The sequence below is a fragment of the Macaca mulatta genome, chromosome 19 (genome assembly GCF_049350105.2).
Source record: "Macaca mulatta isolate MMU2019108-1 chromosome 19, T2T-MMU8v2.0, whole genome shotgun sequence".
Classification (NCBI taxonomy): Eukaryota; Metazoa; Chordata; class Mammalia; order Primates; family Cercopithecidae; genus Macaca; species Macaca mulatta.
Genome location: NC_133424.1, coordinates 6,503,160 through 6,524,875, shown reverse-complemented (window position 1 = coordinate 6,524,875; position 21,716 = coordinate 6,503,160). Strand labels below are relative to the sequence as shown.

The 21,716-nt window shown below is 51.4% G+C and overlaps 2 protein-coding genes and 1 pseudogene across 44 annotated transcripts in view; 1 reads left to right on the top strand and 2 right to left on the bottom strand.

The window, feature by feature from the left end:
* HSD11B1L (hydroxysteroid 11-beta dehydrogenase 1 like) overlaps positions 1-21,640 on the bottom strand; it is a 36,346-nt gene extending 14,706 nt beyond the window's left edge. Inside the window, exon 1 of the mRNA XM_077979533.1 lies at positions 21,362-21,640. The gene's annotated coding sequence lies outside the window, so the exon portion shown is untranslated. The remainder of the gene's footprint in view (positions 1-21,361) is intronic.
* The window catches only part of SAFB (scaffold attachment factor B), a 46,110-nt gene continuing 32,753 nt past the window's right edge, over positions 8,360-21,716 (bottom strand). For 9 of the 43 annotated variants that reach the window (XM_077979375.1, XM_077979366.1, XM_077979347.1 and 6 more), the window contains 8 exons: positions 19,910-20,016; positions 15,418-15,708; positions 12,727-12,864; positions 12,445-12,487; positions 9,707-9,825; positions 9,394-9,497; positions 8,963-9,029; positions 8,360-8,686 (listed from right to left, as the gene is read on the bottom strand). In XM_077979375.1, the coding sequence (XP_077835501.1) occupies positions 8,557-8,686; positions 8,963-9,029; positions 9,394-9,497; positions 9,707-9,825; positions 12,445-12,487; positions 12,727-12,864; positions 15,418-15,708; positions 19,910-20,016 (999 nt within the window). In that variant the 3' untranslated portion in view covers positions 8,360-8,556. Of the gene's footprint in view, positions 8,808-8,942; positions 9,129-9,311; positions 9,498-9,706; positions 9,826-12,444; positions 12,488-12,726; positions 12,865-15,417; positions 15,709-19,909; positions 20,017-21,716 lie in introns of all 43 variants that reach the window. The other 34 variants (XM_077979368.1, XM_077979349.1, XM_077979376.1 and 31 more) reach the window with 18 other exon arrangements.
* Positions 20,850-21,204, top strand: LOC114674128 (ATP synthase F(0) complex subunit k, mitochondrial pseudogene; annotated as a pseudogene).

The window sequence follows — 21,716 nt, the reverse complement described above, 5'->3', positions numbered from 1 at the left end:
AGGCAAGGCTGGGGTGTGGCACATTGCCATTTGACAGCTGGGGTCACTTGATAGCTGGAAGCAGGATGGGCTAGGAACGGAGTCCAGGGAAAGCTAGCCTGTCGCGATGTGGGATGGGCAGAGCTAGAAGAGAGAGCGGGGAAGTCCATAGGCGGAGTTCAGCTGGGGCTGGGGCATGGGGGACACCGAGTGGCTGACATCAGTAACTGCCCTTCCTTTCACCTGTCACCACAGCTGCCCATGGTCCTGCTCCAGCCTTGAGTGCACCTTGCCCGGCCCTGGCCTGGAGTGAGTGCTAACTGGGCATCCCAAGGGGTGGCGGGTGCAGCAGAAGTGGAGGTGATCAGCTGGGTGCGGTGGCACATGCCTGTGGCCCCGGCTGAGGCAGGAGGATCACTGGGACATTGAGGCTACGGTGAGCCATGACTCTACCACCACACTCCAGCCTGGGTGAAATACTGAGACCCTATCTCTAAAAAAAAAAAAAAAAAAAAAAAGCCAAGGTAACCAGGAGCAACATGAGTCCTGAGGGTCCCTAATCCTGGCTGGGGGGATGCTGGGCTCAGGGTCTCCGTGGCACCAGCCCAGAGCACATTCAGCCCACTTTTGGCCCCATCCATCCGGTGCCATATGGGCCAGCAGCAACCTGGGTTCTTCCCTTGTGGGCTGAGGGCTGAGCAGCCAGTTTTAATTAAATCCGAAAGGACAAGGTGACAACCGAAGCAGCTGACAGCCACGCGTCTTCCCATCTCACGTGGTCCTGGAAATGAGTTTGCTGTCAGTAGAGATGCAGGATGTTTCTTCTCAGTCATTTTGCAAGCCAGAGACCTCCAGCCGGCAACACCTAGCCTGGGCCTCGCTTGGCCATGCTGGCATGCCCCAGTCGCCTGTGTTATAGCTTGTACCTGCATTCTGTGGTTCCCAAGCTATTGTACTGCGCCCAAGAAGAACGAGGATACGCTGGACATTGAAGGCTGAGGAGGGAGGAGAAGAATTTTACTGAGCGACTGAACAGCTTTCAGCGGAGAGAGGATGCGGGGTCTGGTTTTTTCCTCTTCGTGTAGCTGGGTCCAGGACATTTTATAGGCTCAGAATTGCGGGGGCAGGGGGAGGCCATAGGTAGTATTGGAAAGGGCAACATTCGATTGGTTAAAAGGCATTGTTCAGAAAGAATCAACCAGGAAAGGGGGGACAAACGGGAACAGAAGTTCTCACTCTGGGTGGTGGGTTTCCTCCAGGACCAGCAGTCTGATCTTTCAGCTTTCGGGCTGTTTTTGGCTTGAAGGTGGGGTTTCCCTGGGACCTGCCCCTTTCTGCCTAGACACTTGGCTGCCTCCTGTCACTTTCAGTAGTGATCCCAGTGAACTTGGACTCGGGAGCTGCTCTATGCCTTGGTAGAATTCGGTTTTTGGAGCTGGAGGGAGAGGGAATGCAGTCCTGCGATGACACCCTTCACCCCGCAATCCTCAGAGCAGCTCAGTAGCCTCATTTTACAGGTCAGCAAACAGAAGCTCAGAAAACTGCAGGAACTTATCTAGAGGCAGGCGATGGCAGAGGCAACAGTGGAAGCCCCATGCTCCAACCCCTCTGCTGGCCTCTGGCAGCACTGAGGCCACGGGAGGGCTGGCATCCTTCATCCCCAGGGGTGGTCTCTGGAAGAAGGAAGAGGCAGGCCAAGAGGAGGGGTGGTTTCCTTGAGGCTGAGGCTGGGAGAGAACTTCCAGGCCTTAACCCCCACACCACGTCTGCATTCCAGGGGCGCCAGGTCCCTACACACCCTGCCTCATCTCACCTTGCAGGAGAGTAAGACCCCTCTGCCCCTCATCCTGGCAGACTCCTCTCCTACACGCAGGGTCACCATGCCCCTGTCCTGAGGCAGAGTTCAGCAACTTTTCTTCTCCTTGGGCACCGCAGTTTGCTTTTGTGTGACTTAGCTCAACAGGATGCAAGCTCCCTGAGGGAAGGGACCATGTGTTAATAGTAGGCGTGGCCCCAAACCCCAGTGTAGAGCCTGGGGTATAGAAGATGATTAGTAAGCATGGGCTGGGCGGGTGGCCCACGCCTGCAATCCCAGCACTTTGGGAGGCCGAGATGGGTGGATCACCTGAGGTCAGGAGTTCAAGACCAGCCTGCCCAACATGGCAGAACCCCGTCTCTACTAAAAAAAAAATACAAAAATTAGCCGGGCGTGGTGGCACATGCCTGCAGTCCCAGCTACTCGGGAGGCTGAAGCAGGAGAATCACTTGAACCTGGGAGGCGGAGGTTGCAGTGAGCCGAGATTGCGCCACTGCACTCCAGCCTGGATGACAGAGCGAGACTTCATCTCAAAAATAAATAATATTAATAATTAAGAGGCCGGGCGCAGTGGCTCACACCTGTAATCCCAGCGCTTTGGAAGGCTGAAGCGGATGGATCACAAGGTCAGGAAATCGAGACCATCCTGGCTAACACGGTGAAACCCCGTCTCTCCTATAAAAAAAAAAATACGAAAAGTTAGCTGGGCATGGTGGCGGGTACCTGTAGTCCCAGCTACTCGGAAGGCTGAGGCAGGAGAATGGTGTGAACCCAGGAGGCGGGGGTTACAGTGAGCCAAGATCAGGCCACTGCACTCCAGCCTGGGCAACAGAATGAGACTGTGTCTCAAAAATAAATAAATAAATAAATAAATAAATAAATAAATAAATAAATAGAAGATGATTAGTAAGCATGAATGAATTAATGGATGAGTACAGTCAATGGCTTGATGGATTAATGAGTGGATGGGATGAGTGGTTAGATGGGTAGATGCATGCATGGGTGAATGGGTAGATGGATGATGGGGTAGATGGGTGGGTGGATGATGAATGGATGGGTTGGATTGGGTGGATAGGTGGATGAATGGATGGGTGGATGGATGACTGGGTGGGTGGATGAATGGATGGATAGATAGGTGGATGAATGGGATAGATGGATGGGGTGGGTGAGTGGATGGATGATGAATGGATGGGTGTGTGGATGGATGAATGGATGGATGGATCAACAGGTAGATAGATGGATGCATGGGTTAGATGGAGGATGGATGGGTGAATGGGTTAGTGGATGGATGTATGAGGACTCGTTAGTCTACTCCACTTACCCACAAAGCACTGGTCCATCTTGGTTCAGAGTCTTGCCAGTGAAGGCCTGCTGTTGGAGCCTGGCATTGTTGGGCTGGCTGCCACTAGAGGCATGGCCAACTCTGAAGACGTTTCCCTGGCTGAGGTGCAGGCCGAAGTGGACACTCATGCGCGTCGCCGTGCTGAAACCAAGGGCAGGGTCTGTCCCTCTGGGACCTGGGCTTCAGCTGCTTCCTGGAGACATGTGTAAGGATGGGGACCATGATTTGGAGGGAAAAAGCTCCTCTTACTCTATAGAACAACCTCAAGAGACCACCAAGTAGCCCATGGCCAGAGACTTCACTCCCAGAGTGTCAAAAATACATGGCGCTGTCCTGTGGCCATTCCCCTCTTCCCCCAAAGCCTTCTGGCAGTTTCTCCCACAAGCTTGCTCCTGTTGGCCTGGGAGCCTTCACAGTGTGCTCCCCCATCCAGGAAATGCCTCCATTCCTTCTGTGGCCAGGGCAACCTGTACCATCAAGCTGTACTTCTTTTTTTCTTTTTTCTTTTTTTTTTTTTTTTTTTTTTGAGACGGAGTCTTGCTCTGTAGCCCGGGCTGGAGTGCAGTGGCCGGATCTCAGCTCACTGCAAGCTCCGCCTCCCGGGTTTGCGCCATTCTCCTGCCTCAGCCTCCTGAGTAGCTGGGACTACAGGCGCCCGCCACCTCGCCCGGCTAGTTTTTTGTATTTTTAGTAGAGACGGGGTTTCACCGTGTTAGCCAGGATGGTCTCGATCTCCTGACCTCGTGATCCGCCCGTCTCGGCCTCCCAAAGTGCTGGGATTACAGGCTTGAGCCACCGCGCCCGGCCACTTCTTTTTTTCTGAGATGGAGTCTTGCTCTTCTCCCCCAGGCTGGAGTGCAATGGCGTGATCTTGGCTCACTGCAACCTCCACCTCCTGGGTTCAAGCGATTCTCCTGCCTCAGCCTCCTGAGTATCTGGGATTACAGGCGTGCGTCACCAATCCCGGCTAATTTTTGTATTTTTAGTAGAGACGGGGTTTTACCATGTTGGCCAGGCTGGTCTCAACCTCCTGACCTCAAGTGATCTGCCTGCCTCAGCCTCCCAAAGTGCTGGGATTACAGGCATGAGCCACTGCACCTGGCCTTTTTTATTTTTTCAAGATGGAGTTTTGCTCTGTTGCCCAGGCTGGAGTGCAGTGGCACAATCTCGGCTCACTGCAACTTCCACCTCCTGGGTACAAGCGATTCTCCTGCCTCAGCCTCCTGATTAGCTGGGATTACAGGTGCACACCACCACACCTGGCTAATTTTTTCTATTTTTAGTAGAAGCGGGGTTTCACCATATTGGCCAGGGTGGTCTCGAACTCCTGACCTTGTGATCCGCCTGCCTCAGCCTCCCAAAGTGCTGGGATTACAGGCGTGAGCCACCGCACCTGGCCTAAGCTGCACTTCATAAGCTCACCATGTGCATGTGTGCCCACCTTGAGGGCAGGGACCGATTGGGTCTGTTGCGTGAACACATCTGGTCCGTGCCGGGGACCCTGCTTGAGAGGGGGGTCTCTGGAAATGGGAATTGAATGAATGGGTGGTTCGAAGCTTGGATCTTTTCCATTGCCGGGTTGTCCTCACTCATCAGTTCTCCCTGCTAGGCCTCAGTTTTTCTGTCTGCAAAATGGGGTTGTATAGCCTCCTAGGGTTACATTGAGGACGGTGGGGAAGGGCAGGTACAGCTCAGTGCCTGGCTGACAGCAGGGCCGAATCCCTGTCCTTCCCTGTGTAGCAGAAGGACGACAAAGGGTGCTGCCTGGGTGTAAGAAGTAGAGCATCCCATGCAAATGACTCAAGACTGTGGCCAGGGAGAAGCACTCCGAGGCATCTCTCCTGCCTAGGAGACTGGGCTGCCTGCGTTGCCTCGTGCCTGGAATCCTAGCACTTTGGGAGGTCAAGGCGAGTGGATCGCTTGAGCCCAGGAATTCAAGACCAGCCTGAGCGTGATGAAACCCCATCTCTACAAAAGATACAAAAATTAGCCAGATGTGGTATCACCCATCTGTAGTCCCAGCCACTGGGCAGGCTGAGGTGGGAGGATCGCTTGAGCCCAGGAAATGGAGACTGCAGTGAGCTATGATTGCACCACTGCACTCCAACCGGGGTGACAGGAGACTGTCACACACACAAAAAGCTTGTAGCAATTTGTTACCTTGGCCCTAGAGAACTGGCATAACGGCCATGGATTCTGACTTTGTAGATCCACGTAGGTTACACAATTGGGGTTTACAATTATTGCTGTGGGCATTTGGTTCTTACAGGTAGTGTCCAATCTGTGCCCTCAGTTTTCTCTTCTGTTAACTGGGGCTAATAATGACACCTGGGAGGAAGGTATAAGGCCACATAAAGCAGAGTTAAAAGGGAGTCTGGGCCAGGCGCGGTGGCTCACGCCTGTAATCCCAGCACTTTGGGAGGCAGAGGTGGGCGGATCACGAGGTCAGGAGATCGAGACCATCCTGGCTAACAGTGAAACCCCGTCTCTACTAAAAATACAAAAAAACTTAGCCGGGTGTGGTGGCGGGCACCTGTAGTCCCAGCTACTCGGGAAGCTGAGGCAGAATGACGTGAACCTGGGAGGCGGAGCTTGCAATGAGCCGAGATCGTGCCACTGAACTCCAGTCTGGGCGACAGAGCGAGACTCCATCTCAAAAAAAAAAAAAAAAAAAAAAAAAAAAAGGAGTCTGTAGGGACATGCCCCAGATGTTCACAGACCTCATCTCTCTCAGCTAGTGGAATCTGTCATTTCTTTCTTTCTTTCTTTTTTTTTTTTTGAGACTAAGTCTTGCTCTGTTGCCCAGGCTGGAGTGTGGTGGTGCAATCTTGGCTCACTGCAAACTCCACCTCCTGGGTTCAAGTGATTATTCTGCCTCAGCCTCCTGAGTAGCTGGGACTAGAGGCGTGCACCACCACACCCAGCTAATTTTTGTTTTTAGTAGAGTCAGTGTTTCGCCATGTTGGCCAGGTTGGTCTCAAAATCCTGACCTCAGATGATCCACCCACCTCGGCCTCCCAAAGTGCTGGGATTACAGGCGCCACCGCACACGGTCTGTCATTTATTTTAAAAAATACCCCCTAAAACCCATCAAAGAAATGGGGTCTTGCTCTACTGTCCAGGCTGGACGTGAACTCTTGGCCTTAAACAATCTTCCTGCCTTGACCTTCCAAGTAGCTGGGATTGATTACTGGCATGCACAACTGCATATGGCTCAAAAAAATGGAACCGAGTGCGGTGGCTCACACCTGTAATCCCAGCACCTTGGGAGGCCGAGGTGGGCAGATCACCTGAGGTCAGGAGTTTGAGACCAGCCTGCTCAATGTGGTGAAAACCTGTCTCTACTAAAAATGCAAAAATTAGCCGGGCATGGTGGCAGGCGCCTATAGTCCCAGCTACTCAGGAGGCTGAGGTAGGAGAATTGCTTGAACCCAGGAGACAGGTTGCAGCGAGCCGAGATTGCACCACTGCACTCCAGCCTGGGAGAGAGAGGGAGACTCCATCTCAAAAAACAAAAACAAAAACAAAACAAAACAAAACAAAAAAAGTACAATGTGAACTGCTTGTGTTAAAAAAAAAAAAAGGTATGAGGGGAAGGCTGAGAACATGGCTCCTGGGGGTTACCACTGGGTTCCTTCCTGGATGTCACTTTCCTTCTGAAAGGAAACATTCCGTCTTCGCCAGGGACAGGTCACAAGAAAGGCGAGCACGGGACCGAGTTCCGGCTGAGGAGCCTCAGGCGTGAGTTTGCCAAGAGGCCTGTGAGTGCAAGTCCCTGTTCCTGCCCTTCCTTGTCCTGCTGGATAGGCCCCGATGATACCCACACTGTGGGTGGATAGGATTGTTGGAGCTTTCAGCCGTCCGTCATCCATGAGCCCCAAAATCCTCAGAGACACAGAGCCTGAGGTGGGCTGCAGTGAATCCCGAGAACTGACTACCTGCAGACTTCCCGTTAAGGCAGGGAAGGGCGCCCCTTTATCATCTAAGCCACCACTGGTATTGGTCGGGCCACCTGTCCTTTACAGCTGAAGGGACCCTAGAGCGTCACCAGGGCTCCGCCGTCTTCCTGTCTGCTGGACGCTGCTTCCTCCTCACTTTCCACTAGTGAGGCTTACAAAATGTGGGAGGCACCCGCTTCACAGTTTGAGGTATGTCCCAAGTCTGGTCTGGCTTCCTGGATTAGGACGGGTGCTGGATCCCAGGTGCCGTGGCTCCAGCCTGCTATTTGTACGTGGAGGGTTGGCGTTGAGCTTGTCTCTTCCGGCCGACACGGAGGCCAGCCCTGGGCTGGTCAGAGCCCCCATCCTGGCACGAGGGGGCTGCGCCCACGCACAAGCACACCGCAGGCCTGAGATGCTGCTGAGGACCTTCAGCCTTCACTGCTTCCACCCTCGACTCTGCCGTGAAAATAGTTTGTCCTCTGAGTAAAAAGGTAATGCGGAAGCATCCACATGATGATGGTGACTGGGCTCTGGCAAGTCAGCGTGGAAAGTGGCAGCTGGAAATCTTCACAGGCTTGGTATGAGTGTGATCCGTGGGGGAAGCATCTGCCAGTGTCCATCAACAGGGTGTGAGACCCCCACACCCTGACAGGGATGTCACCCAGCACCCAAGAGCAGAGCAGCCCCGTCTGTGCTAACATTAAAGGAGCGGACAGCTCGCTGACCTGAGAAGCCAGGCAAAACCTGCACCGCACAGGCCCATTACGTGAAAATCGTCGTCTTACTGGAAAGCCTCTCCCACACCCAGATGCCTTCCTGGAGGTTTTCTATCACATGCGTTTCATACACATTTAGAAATAAACAGAGTTGGCCAGGCACGGTGGCTCATGCCTGTAATCCCACCACTTTGAGAGGTTGAGGCGGGCAGGTCACGAGGGTCAGGAGTTCAAGACCAGCCTGACCAATATGACAAAACCCCACTCTACTAAAAATACAAAAATTAGCCGGGCGTGGTGGCAGGTGCCTGTAGTCCCAGCTAGTCAGGAGGCCGAGGCAGGAGAATCACTTGAACCCGGGAGGCGGAGTTTGCAGTGAGCTGAGATTGTGCCGCTGCACTCCAGGCCTGGGTGGCAAAGCGAGACTCCATCTCAAAAAAAAGAAAGAAAAAAAAAGAAAAAAATAATAAAAGGAACAGTCAATGTATATCAATACAACTAAAAGGCACTCAAGTATAATTTCGTTTCATTTAAAGAGGCGAAAATAAAGAAATGACACTTTAAATAAAGGGTATGTGAACGGAAACACATTTATTACCAAAAAAAAAAAAAAAAAAAAACCCAAAACGAAAAACAAAATTCACATTGTATTGAGCTACAATATGGCAGCAGATTAAAAAAAAATATTTTTACACAGTTTAAGATAACTCCTAACAGAACATAGCCTTGTTGCCATGTGACAGGACACAGGATTCCAAGTACTCAGTAGCGGCGAGTGAAGCGGGCGTCACTGGGCCTGCTCCCCCGGCTCTGGCCTCCGAACCCGCCTTGCATGCCACCGTGTGGGATGGGGTGGCCCCGGGAGGCCCCGCCTGGGGCAAAGCTGCCGCGCCTAGGAACAAATTCACATTGGTTTGACTGTGAAATCATCCTGCTCCCCTGGCCCATCCCAGCCTGCACAGCTTCCCTGGACATTGCCTGCAGGCAAGGCCCCTTCCTGATGCCTTCCCCTCCTGAGTGGTGGCAGGCTCCACAGTACCCCATGCCTGGCCTCATGTCACACTTGGGGGAGGGGGCGTTAGCTGGAAGGACTGGTTGTTAAGCGTCCTCCAAGGTAGGCCAATATGCAAAGCAGGAGAAAGGGGAGCCGCCCTGGCATGCGTCTTACCCTGACATCCCTCCTCGGTTCATCATGTGGCCAGGCCCCGAGTGACCGGACATGCTTCTCTCACCACCTGGAAGACAGACATGCTTTCACACAGGGAACCTGCACACATAGCGTGGAACCCACGGCACATTTAGCCCACTGCACTCCCTTTGGTGAGGCCCCCAAACTAGCAAGTCCCAGAAGGACACCTCGGCACAGTAACCACAGACGTCCAGTGTCCTCCCAGCAGAGAGGACTCGGGAACGCCCACTGTCCAACTCCTGGGCCAGACCACCAGAGAGTAGGTGGTGTCTGAAGTGCTTTTCACTCCTCATTCCAGCACTGAGGGCAGAGCACCTCCTGTGCTCACCTGAGGAGTGAGAGAAGGCGTGGCCTCCATCTTTCCATCACTTCCCAGCACGCCCTGGTCCCAGCCCAGAGCTGCTCCTCACCTTGCCACCTCTTGTGATCCCTGTCCATCATGCCACCGTCAGCCGTGCCCTGCCATGCCCGGTCATCCTCTCTTCGGCCATGGTCCCCCCAGTCACGTCTGCCCCTTGAAAGAGAGCCATCTCTGATTTGGATTGCCCCCATCTCTGGCTCTTGTGCTAATAAATGTGGTGGCTTCTGGAGGGTGAATCCCTGTGTTTTTCCCACCCTGTGCCCACATCCCAGAGACTTGGGGGCCCCTTGGTGGGACAGACCTATCCGGTCAGCTGACTCTGTGAGGCCAGGGACAGGTACTGTGGGGTGTGGGACACAAACCTGGGGGGAGGAGGCAGCCCCCGGCCCTCACTCATCCTCTTGTCGGAGCCATAGCCCCCCCAGCCATCGCGGGAGTCCCGGCCGTGGCGCTCTGGTCCTCCATGGCGTTCTGGGTAATGCTGGAAATCACAGGGCCAGGAGGAAAAAAACCTTCAGTGTCAGCCCCCAGACCCCAAGGCTTTTCAGGCAACACGCTAACGATGACAACAGTCACTCTGGACAGAAGTGCTGGCAGGCCATACTGGTTCACATGACATAGCTGCCTCCCTGAAATCTGCAGGCCAGAGGCCCCGTGCTCTAGGCTCATAGCCTGGTACACAAAAGGTACTAGTACCAAGGAATCTCCAAGGCAGGTACCCACAGCACCACCAGAGCCGGAAGGGCCACCAGGGGTCACACTAAAAATGATGCTTGTGAGAGAGATTCCCTGGGTCCCACAGCTCAAATGGTTAGTGCCCAGAGCCAACAGTACTCTTATTAAGTGTCTTCTACTAAGGGAAGGTCAGGTTTATAAACCTTTAATGTGTGCATATTCCGGAAATAATTTTTACAAACTTCTTCCTTCCACAGTGAAGAAAGTATCAAACAGAGCCCCCTCATCCAACCAATTGCTAGGCAAGCAAGCATCCTTCCTCACAGTCAAGTTTCTCAGAAGTTTTTGCTGGGTGCCTGGTCTAGGACCTTACGTCTTGCTCTGCTCAGGACATAGGACACAGGACACTAAGAGATAAATGGCTGGTCATCCACTTGGCCAGTCCCACTATTCCCTCCTCTGTGTCACTGTTTTTGTAAACCACATGGCTAACACAGACCAGGAGTTCTTGACCCTGCTATTTCAGGGAAGACCAAGAGAGGGCGAGTCACACTCTATGTCTACTTTTTTGCTGGCCAAGGTTAATATTTACACCCACAGCCTGTTTCTGTGGCTGGAAGCACTTTCCAGCCTGACTTTCACAAAAGCTAGTGAGGGAGTTTTGGCTCCACAGTCCTGTTCTTTCTCTTTCCACAAATACGTATGTGGCCTCTGGGGCTTTTGCCCCATGACCATATTGTAGGTGAAAGGAAACTAGAAAAAAGTCCTGGTAAGGAAACCTCCTTGATGCAGCCTGGTCATCGTACATGTCCAAGTTCACCTCCCCATTCAATGGAGAGAGAGCTCTGCCAGGGTGAAGGCAAAGATGGCAGCATGCTCCACCATATGCAAGATGTCCCACATTACCACTGCCTGCTTCCCTGGTCGATTCTTCCCAGCGTGTGCTCTGACACCTCCCCTCAACAAAGTAAAAAAAGGGCCTCCTGAAATAAGCTCTCCTTAGTATTTGAAAATTGAACCAACATTTTTCTGTCCAACCAACCCAGGTTAACAGTTCAACAAGGCCCATAAGTTCTGTGCTAGTTTTCTCTGTAGGGAGAGATCATCATTGGCCTTTGGGGTAACTGTGATGACTCATTTATGACTGTGTGAGGAGAAAGGATCAAACTGCCTTCCACTATTAGGAGAGCGTATCTGACACCTGCATGAAAGTAGCTGGTGGCCAGGCATGCTAGCTTACATGTGTAATCCTAGCACTTTGGGAGACCGAGGCAGGAGGATCACTTGAGCTCAGGAGTTCAAAACTGGCCTGGGCAACACAGTGAGATCCGTCTCTATTAAAAAAAAAAAAAAAAAAGTAGCTGGCAATGATAAACACGTTTGTACCGACATGCGCCCACCTCATGTAAACTCCCCACCACCCCAACCTCTGTAGGAGGAATATTACCCTCATTTCACTGCTGGGGAGACAGGCTAGGCAGGAAGGGGTGACACCAAGGTGTGACCCCAGTTCTGTCTGATTCTGGAGCCTGGACATGGAACCACTGGTGTATGCTCCTCCACCAGAGAAAATCCACAGGACTAGTTCTAGGTTTTGCTGCATATAATTTGCTTCCAGGAGCAGGGAAAAAGGAACCCCATGAGGCTGATGGAATTCCTAAGGATCCCAAGACAGAGCTGAGTACTTGGCTATGCTCAGCCACATTAAGGAACCAAGGGGGACAGAAATGGGAAGCTTATGCTGGAGTCCGAAAATGCTGGCAAGAGGAGAAAGGGCTCATGAATGGATTCCTCAGAGAGGAGGCATCTTCCACACAGCAACGTGCCGCCCCCCAGTTTATAGGGAAAGTCACTAGAGGTCCAAGGCTCTCCTGGAAAGTCTCAGTCTCAACGTAAGATGGAAAGAGAAAATGAAGCTTATTGTTCTAACGTGCTAGCCCCCCAAGGAGAACGTGCACAGATCAGAGACCTAGTTGTTTTCCAAGGCTAAGCGGGGCCCTGGGGTGATGAAGGATGTCCTTAGTTTCCAAAGAGGGCAGGCACTCGAGGACAGACACAGTAACCACAGCCTTCCCAGATGCACCTGTCTGAGTCAGCTGTGCGGCTCACTAGACACTTCCCAGCAGAGCCAGGTCACACCACAAGGTTCCCTGGCACTTCTGCACGTGTGTGGTCAGTGTGGGACACAGAACCCCGGGGTCAAGGCTAATAACAGCTTCAGAGTAACTGTTCGGACTGACAGCCAAGACTAACCCCAAATAATCCCAAATTTTCATCCCACACACCTAGACTTTTCTAGTGCTATATTTTTCTCTTTCCTCATTTTGTCTCTCACTCAAGGAAAAGGCAGGAAGAAGGCACGCTGAAAGGAAAAGAATCCATTCTACGGGAAATTCTGTGGCTACCACTGTAGCTTTGGACTTACCTGTCCTTCTCGTTCTCCCATCATTGACCTTGAACCTTCTCTCCTGAAAAGGTAATTTAAATCAAACCGTAAGGGGAGGAATAGGCTTCTTCACAAAGAAAGGACCATCAGGCCCCCAGTGAAAAGCATCACTTCCCCAACTGGAGGCAGGAGACCTGCGGGCCTGACTCAGCATACACCTGATGAATGGAGTGGGCTCAGAGAGCCCATGAGTCCTTGTTCTCAGTCAGAGAATGAGCCAGGAAAAAGAAAACCTGCACGCCCAGCAGGGGCCCAACTGACCTGTCCACCGAGTGGTCGGGGTAGCGACCGCGGTCCCTGTGGTCAAAGTCGTGGAAGCGGTCCTGGCGGTTAAAGTCAGAATGGTAGCGCTCATCCAGGGCGGCCCGCTTGGCTTCTGGCCAATAGGCATCATCTCGCCTGTGAGGGGACAAGAGACAGAGATAGAGGGATCCTCTACCCCATACGTATCTATCACCTTTGTGGGAGCTGGCCCCTATCACTTCACAGAACCAGGATGACTTTCACCAAGACTGTTCTCTGCTATAGAAGGCAGGATCTGATTTGACCCCAGTGACTGCACAGCTGTTTTGTTTTGTCCCACACACCCACCTCCCCTGATCAAAGCGGCCTTGGTTTTCTAAAGGGGGAGCCATTAGTTAACTGCCATTTAGTTAAGCAGTCAGTTCTATGGGCTGCCTGCAGATGGCTTCTGGAGCCCTACACAGCCACCTCCGCTCAGGAAGCCACATGAGCCTCCACCCTGAGGGGCTCTGTCAAGTGCACTTGCCATCTCTTGTGCCCCACCTCCTGTCATGCCAGCAGCCCCGGCCATGTACTGCTGCAACACACAGATGACTATAATGAACTCTCATCAGAAGGCTTTCGTACCAAGGCATAATAGATCCGAGAAGAGTTTACAAGGCCCTTTACAGAAGTTGCACTGTATATGATCTAGGCTCCTCTTCAACCCATGCAATAGAAAGAAACAACAAACAGCGATTTTTGCCAGGTTGCAGTGCATGTGTAAAGCCTGACACAACCACTGCTGGAATTATGCACCTGACTCCTGACAGCAGCTGTGCTCAGCATTTTGTGTTCCTATCTCCTCCTCAGTATGTTTGGGAAATTAAAATTAATCTTACTGCCGGGCATGGTGGCTCATGCCTGTAATCCCAGCACTTTGGGAGGCCAAGGCGGGTGGATCACCTGAGGTCAGGAGTTGGACAGCCTGGCCAATATGGTGAAACCCTGTCTCTACTAAAAATACAACAAAATTAGCCAGGTGTGGTGGCACATGCCTGTAATCCCAGCTACTTGGGAGGCTGAAGCAGGAGAATTGCTTGAACCCAGGAGGCGGAGGTTGCAGAGAGCCAATATCGTGCCATTGCACTCCAGCCTGGGAAACGAGCAAAACTCTGTCTCAAAAGTTTTTTTTAAAAAATTCTTTATTTCCAGAATAAGCAAAAACAAATTACAATTGATTAAAAAAGCCAGGACAAGGCCAGGCACGGTGGCTTATGCCTGTAATCCCAGCACTTTGGGAGTCTGAGGTAGGTGGATCACCTGAGGTCAGGAGTTCGAGACCAGCCTGACCAACATGGTGAAACCCCATCTCTACTAAAAAAACAAAAATTAGCCGGGTGTGGTGGTAGGTGCCTGTAATCCCAACTACTAGGGAGGCTGAGGCAGGAGAATCGCTTGAACCCAGGAGATGGAGGTTGCAGTGAGCTGAGATCGTGCCATTGCACTCCAGCCTGGGCGACACAGCAAGACTCTGTCTAAAAAAAAAAAGGCGGGCCGGGCACGGTGGCTCAAGCCTGTAATCCCAGCACTTTGGGAGGCCGAGACAGGAGGATCATGAGGTCAGGAGATTGAGACCATCCTGGCTAACACGGTGAAACCCCGTCTCTACTAAAAAATACAAAAAAATAGCCGGGCGTGGTGTCGGGTGCCTGTAGTCCCAGCTACTCGGGAGGCTGAGGCAGGAGAATGGCGTAAACCCGGGAGGCGGAGCTTGCAGTGAGCTGAGATCCGGCCACTGCACTCCAGCCTGGGCGACAGAGCGAGACTCTATCTCAAAAAAAAAATTAAATAAATAAAAAAGCCAGGGAAGAGTCTTAAAGGAGATGCAATTGGCAGCCCCTCCTCTGGGCACTTGTGACATGACGCTCCGCCTGCCCTAGCTTCCCTCCTCAGAAGGTTTGTGCCACCCTTGAACCCGATTAGTTAACCAGCACTACTTTATCCAGTCTCCTGTCTCTAATTTCTTTTTTTGAGACGGAGTCTCACCCTGTTGCCCAGGCTGGAGTGCAGTGGCGCGATCTTGGCTTACTGCAACCTATGCCTTCTGGGTACAAGCGACTTTCCTGACTCAATCTCCCAAATAGCTGGGATTACAGGCGCCTGTCACCACAACCAATTTTTTGTGTTTTAGTAGAGACGGGGTTCTGCCATGTTGGCCAGGCTGGTCTCGAACTCCTGAGCTCAGGCAATCCGCCCACCTTGGCCTCCCAAAATGTTAGGATTACAGGCTTAGCGAGTGTGCCCGGCCTATGCTTCCTTTGAATGAAAGATCTCAAGCTGGACGGGTGCGGTGGCTCATGTCTGTAATCTCAGCACTTTGGTAGGCTGAGGCAGGTGGATCACGAGGTCAGGAGATCGAGACCATCCTGGCTCACACAGTGAATCCCCATCTCCACTGAAAATACAAAAAAATTAGCCAGGCATGGTGGCAGGCGCCTTTAGTCCCAGCTACTTGGGAGGCTGAGGCAGGAGACTGGCGTGAACACAGGTGGCGGAACTTGGAGTGAGTCGAGATTGAGCCACTGCACTCCAGCCTGGGCAACAAAGAGAGACTCCCATCTCAAAAAAAAAAAAAAAAAAAAAAAAAAAAAGTCAAGTTAACTCAACTGTGAGGTCCCTAACACGATTCTGAATGCCACGTGTTAAGGGCAGTGCAGATCTGCTTACCGGTCCAGGTCGTAGGGCCGCCGCACCGCAGGCCGCCGCTCCTGCTCGTAGCGCAGTTCCTGCTGGCGCCGCAGCTCCTCGCGCTCACGGTGGATGCGCTCCTGCTCGCGCCTGCGCTCGTGCTCCACGTGCATGCGCTCGCGCTCCAGACGCTCTCGCTCCATGCGCTCACGCTCCAGCCGCTGGCGCTGGAAGGCCAGCCTCTCTCGGGCAATCTCCAGCCGCTCACGCTCCTCGCGCTCCCACTGTGCCTGCATGCGTTGTTCGCGTTCACTGCGCTCACGTACCCTGCTGCACAACAGTAGAGCTGCAGAAGGGGACCTAGACACCCCCAGCCAGGTCCCAGGGCTGACTTTAGGATGCTGGGTTGTGCAGACTCCAGGGCTGTGCCTCCACTACGTGGTCTGCAGAACCATACACTCCAGCGGGGAGAAGGCTTCTCCGGCCCACGGGAGTCGTCCAGGAAAATCCCAGGAATGAGGCCCAGGCTGTGTGTGTGTGTGATCAGGTATAACGTGAACTGGGCCTCATTTATCCAACATTTCCTGGAGCTTGACAAGTGATTTCAGGAAACAGTCAAAAATAAGCAACAGGCCAGGTGTGGTGGCTCACGCCTTAATGCCAGCACTTTGGGAAGCTGAGGCGGGTGGATCATGAGATCAAGAGATTGAGACCACCTTGGCCAACATGGTGAAACTCCGTCTCCACTAAAAATACAAAAATTAGCTGAGCGTGGTGGCATGCACCTGTAGTCCCAGCTACTAGAGAGGCTGAGGCAGGAAGATCACTTGAGCCCATGAGGCAGAGGTTGCAGTGAGCCACTGCACTCCAGTCTGGCAACAGAGCAAGACTCCTTCTCCAAAAAAAAAAAAAAAAAAAAAAAAGCAACAGAGTATCAGAGTATATGCTTCATAGTGAGTGAGTGTGAACTGGAACCTTCACTCCCTAGACCACAGGATTAAATGAGTCCTTGTGAAGTGGGGCTGGCAGGCCCCACAGGTGTGAGGACATTACCAGTTGTACCTTTTGGCAGGGATACAGATGACATTTTAGTGTGTTCTTCCAGTCTTTGTATATAAAACACAAAAGACAGGAGCCAGAAAGTCTCTCTTTTTTTTTTTTTTGGTAGAGACGGTTGCCCAGGCTGTTCTTGAACTCCTGAGCTCAAAACAATCCGCCCGCCTCCACCTCCCAAAGTGCTGGGATTACAGGTGCGAGCCACTGTGCCCAGGCTCAGATTTTCTTCTTTTGATCCTTTACCTACACAGTTATTAGATATACAGCCTGGGCAATATAGTGAGACCCCATCTCCACAAAAAATAGTATTAGCCAGGCGTGGTAGCTACTTGGAGGCAGAGGTGGGAGGATCAATCACTTGAAACCAGGAGGCAGAGGCTGCAGTGAACTATGATTGTACCACTTAACTGCAGCCTGGGTGAAAGAGTGAGACCCTGTCTCAAAACAAAACAAAACAAAACAAAAGGGTGTGTGCAGGGAGCTACTAAAAAAAAAAAAAAAGCACCTTGGTGCAGTATACCAACTACTGACAGAGCATTTTCATTGTATCAGAAGTTATCTAGAAGTGATTTAAAGTGTACAGGAGGATGTACATGGGTTATATGCAGAAATATCACACCGTTTTATATCAGAAACTTGATCCTCTGCAAATTTTGGTATCCATAGGGGTCCTGAGGTCAATTATCTCTGGGACAACTGTGTTTCTGTCCCAGCAGAAATGTATAATCTTGCCTCATTGTGTTCTGGACCCAAATGACTGCAAGTTCCTCAGTTCACCCAACATGTCTTGGATCCTCCCACGCCTGCCTCTGTGGATCTCAGCACTTTCTGGAGGAGCCCCTAGTATGAAAGGGCTGCGGTTTACCGGAACTTTTCAGTTGTGTCCAAATGCTCACAACCTGACGGGACACCCAAGCCCAACACTTCCTTGTTTATAGGTTCCTCTAGGGCAGACACGGAGAGGGGTCAAGGGTCTGGAACACTCTAGCGTTTAGCATTGCAGGCTCCTGCGGGTGCCCCCCAGGCTGTCCGTGTTCATTACTCCCCCAGCAGAAATGCCATCTGCCAATGTCTGCATTCACAGGACTATGTGAGATTTTTTTTTTTTCTTTTTAAAGGAATTTTTATTTTTAAAGGAATAAAAGGGTGATTACTTTATAGGCAAAGCAGTGCCCTCTCCCCCTCCTTTTAAACTAATGGTCCTTATTTTTTATTTGAGATGGAGTTTTGCTCTTGTTGCCCAGGCTGGAGTGCAATGGTGGGATCTTGGCTCACTGCAACCTCCACCTCCTGGGTTCATGCGATTCTCCTGTCTCAGCCTAAGTATATGAGATTACAGACATGCACTACCACGCCCAGCGAATTTTGTATTTTTAGTAGAGATGGCGTTTCACTATGTTGGTCAGGCTGGTGAACTCCTGACCTCAGGTAATCTGCCAGTCTCGGCCTCCCAAAGGGCTGGGATTACCGGTGTGAGACACTGCGCCCAGAGGTCCTTACTTTTACTTACTTTTAAAACTAAAGTTGGCCGGGCGTGGTGGCTCACGCCTGTAATCCCAGCACTTTGGGAGGCTGAGGTGGGCGGATCACAAGGTCAGGAGATCGAGACCATGGTGAAACCCCGTCTCTACTAAAAATAGAAAAAATTAGCCGGGCGCAGGGGCGGGCACCTGTAGTCCCAGCTACTCGGGAGGCTGAGGCAGGAGAATGGCGTGAACCTGGGAGGCGGAGCTTGCAGTGAGCCGAGATTGCGCCACTGCACTCCAGCCTGGGCGACAGAGCAAGACTCCGTCTCAAAAAAAAAAAAAAAAAAAAAAAACTAAAGTTAACGAAGTATTTCTTCATAGAAAAGATAAATTAGCTGTAATTCGCCAATAACATTTGTGTTTAGTTCTTTCTTATTTAAGAACAAGGCCCTGTCAGGCCTGGAGCAGTGGCTCACGCCTATAATCCCAGCACTTTGGGAGGCCGAGGCAGGCAGATCACTTGAGGTCAGGAGTTCGAAACCAGCCTGGCCAACATGGCCAAACCCCACCTCTACTAAAAATACAAAAATTAGCCGAGGGTGGTGGCTTGTGCCTGTAGTCCCAGCTACTTGGGAGGCTGAGGCAGGAGAACTGCTTGAACAGGGAAGGTGGAGGCTGCGGTGAGCTGAGATCATGCCACTGCACTCCACCCTGGGTGACACAGAGACTCCATCTCAAAAAAAGGGAAGCCCTCTCAGTGCCCTTGCTGGATCTACCTCACTGTCTTCCCGCTTTCACATCTTCTGGAGCAAATTTGGTATTTTTTGTTGACGTGCACTATTGATGCTGGAAGGCATTCCATCTCCCTGCCTTTACTACCTTCTACAATCTTTGGGAAGAGACTTATTTGAAAAGAGCCATAGGTAGGCTGGGCACAGTGGCTCACATCTATAATCCTGGCACTCTGGGAGGTCAAGGCGGGTGGATCACCTGAGGTCAGGAGTTTCAGACCAGCTTGGCCAACATGGTGAAACCCTGTCTCTACTAAAAATACAAAAATTAGCCAGGCGTGCTGGCGCATGCCTGTAGTCCCAGCTACTCGGGAGGCTGAGGCAGGAGAATTGCTTGGAGGTGGAGGCTGCAGTGAGCTGAGGTCACGCCACTGTACTCCAGCCTGGGCAACACAGCAAGACCCTGTCTCCAAAAAAAAAAAAAAAAAAAAAAAGGGCCGGGCGCGGTGGCTCAAGCCTGTAATCCCAGCACTTTGGGAGGCCGAGACGGGCGGATCACGAGGTCAGGAGATCGAGACCATCCTGGCTAACATGGTGAAACCCCGTCTCTACTAAAAAATACAAAAAACTAGCCGGGCGACATGGCGGGTGCCTATAGTCCCAGCTACTCGGGAGGCTGAGGCAGGAAAATGGCGTAAACCCGGGAGGCGGAGCTTGCAGTGAGCTGAGATCCGGCCACTGCACTCCAGCCTGGGCGGGAGAGCGAGACTCTGTCTTAGAAAAAAAAAAGAAAAGAGCTGTAGGATGAGAGTTAAAACATAGCAAGTCAGCCGGGCGCGGTGGCTCAAGCCTGTAATCCCAGCACTTTGGGAGGCCGAGATGGGCGGATCACGAGGTCAGGAGATCGAGACCATCCTGGCTAACACGGTGAAACCCCGTCTCTACTAAAAATACAAAAAACTAGCCGGGCGAGGTGGCAGCGCCTGTAGTCCCAGCTACTCGGGAGGCTGAGGCCGGAGAATGGCGTGAACCCGGGAGGCGGAGCTTGCAGTGAGCTGAGATCCGGCCACTGCACTCCAGCCTGGGCAACAGAGCGAGACTCCATCTCAAAAAAAAAAAAAAAAAAAAAAAACATAGCAAGTCTATGAACCGAAAGCTGAAGGAGCAAAAAGGTTGACAGCTCTATCCCACCCCAGGGAACTCTGCAAATGTCCTTCAGGACACAGTCATGACCACATTCTAGGAAAAACACCAAACCATTTCTGGATCCCGACTCACCTATGGGACTCTGAGTCTCTCGACTTCCGAGGCTCCTTGACCTTATCAAAGGACACGACGGACCGCTTCTCTCTGCTGGCTGATTTGCGATCCTGGCTTTTGGAAGCCTAGTTCACCAAAGAACATTAAAAAGGTTAAAGCAGAGGCCGGGCACAGTGGCTCATGCCTGTAATTCCAGCACTTTCAAAGTTCAAGGCAGGTGGATCATTTGAGATTGGGAATTTGAGACCAGCCTGGCTAACATGGTGAAATCTTGACTCTACTAAAAATATAAAAATTGCTGGGCACGGTGGCTCATGCCTATAATCCCAGCACTTTGGGAGGCTAAGATGGGCGGATCACGAGGTCCAGAGATTGAGACCATCCTGGCTAACATGGTGAAACCCCATCTCTAATAAATAAAAATACCAAAAAATTAGCCGAGCGTAGTGGTGGGCGCCTGTAGTCCTAGCTACTCGGAAGGCAGGAGAATGGTGTGAACCCGGCAGGCAGAGCTAGGAGTAAGTCAAGATCACGCCACTGCACTCCAGCCTGGGCAACTGAGCAAGACTCTGTTTCAGAAAAAAAATAAATAAATACATAAAAATAAAAATAAAAATTAGCTGGGCATGGTGGCGCATGCTTGTAATCTCAGCTACTTTGGAGGCTGAGGTGGAAGGATCCCTTGAACCTGGGAGGCGGAGGTTGCGGTGAACCAAGGATGCGCCACTACACTCCAGTCTGGGTGACAGAGCAAGACTTCGACTAAAAAAAAAAAATTGCTGGCGCAGTGGCTCACATGAAGTCAGGAGTTTGAGACCAACCTGGTCAACGTGGTGAAATCCCGTCTCTACTAAAAATACAAAAATTAGCCAGGCATGGTGGCAGGTGTCTGTAGTCCCAGCTACTCAGGAGGATGAGACAGGAGAATCACTTAAAAACCCCTGGGAGGATCGTTGAAGGACACCAGCTGTGGAATTTGTGGCTTTGGCAGACTGAAATCATGGCAGGTCCAGAAAGTGATGCGCAATACCAGTTCACTGGTATTAAAATATATTTCAACTCTTACACTCTCACAGAGAATGAATTGTGTACTGGCCACATATGGAAGCTTTGCTTTGTCTTATATTTCAAGTTAAGGTCCAAAAAAACTCCAGCTGTGAAAGCAACATAAATGGATTTTAAACTGTCTATGGTTCTTACCCTCATCTATTAGGTTCCCATGCCTGGAGAAGCTAATGCCAACTCATCATGTGATAATTCAATTTGTACAATAAATTATGAACCTGGAAAAAACAACAACAACAACAAAAAAAACCCGGGGGGTGGAGGTTGCAGTGAGCCGAGATCGTGCCAACGTACTCCAGCCTGGGCCACAGAGCGAGACCGTCTTGAAAAAAAAAAAATAAATAAATAATACATAAAAAATAAATAATAAAATAAAAAAATGAGGCCGGGCGCAGTGGCTCAAGCCTGTAATCCCAGCACTTTGGGAGGCCGAGACGGGCGGATCACGAGGTCAGGAGATCGAGACCATCCTGCTAACACAGTGAAACCCCGTCTCTACTAAAAATACAAAAACTTAGCCGGGCGAGGTGGCAGGCGCCTGTAGTCCCAGCTACTTGGGAGGCTGAGGCAGGTGAATGGCGTGAACCCGGGAGGCGGAGCTTGCAGTGAGCTGAGATCCGGCCACTGCACTCCAGCCTGGGTGACAGAGCTAGACTCCGTCTCAAAAAAAAAAAAAAAAAAAAAAAAAGATCAAAAAACCACTTTTTTATGTCTTTTGCTTCAAAAATAAATTCCTTAATTTTGCTTTTTCCTTCATAAT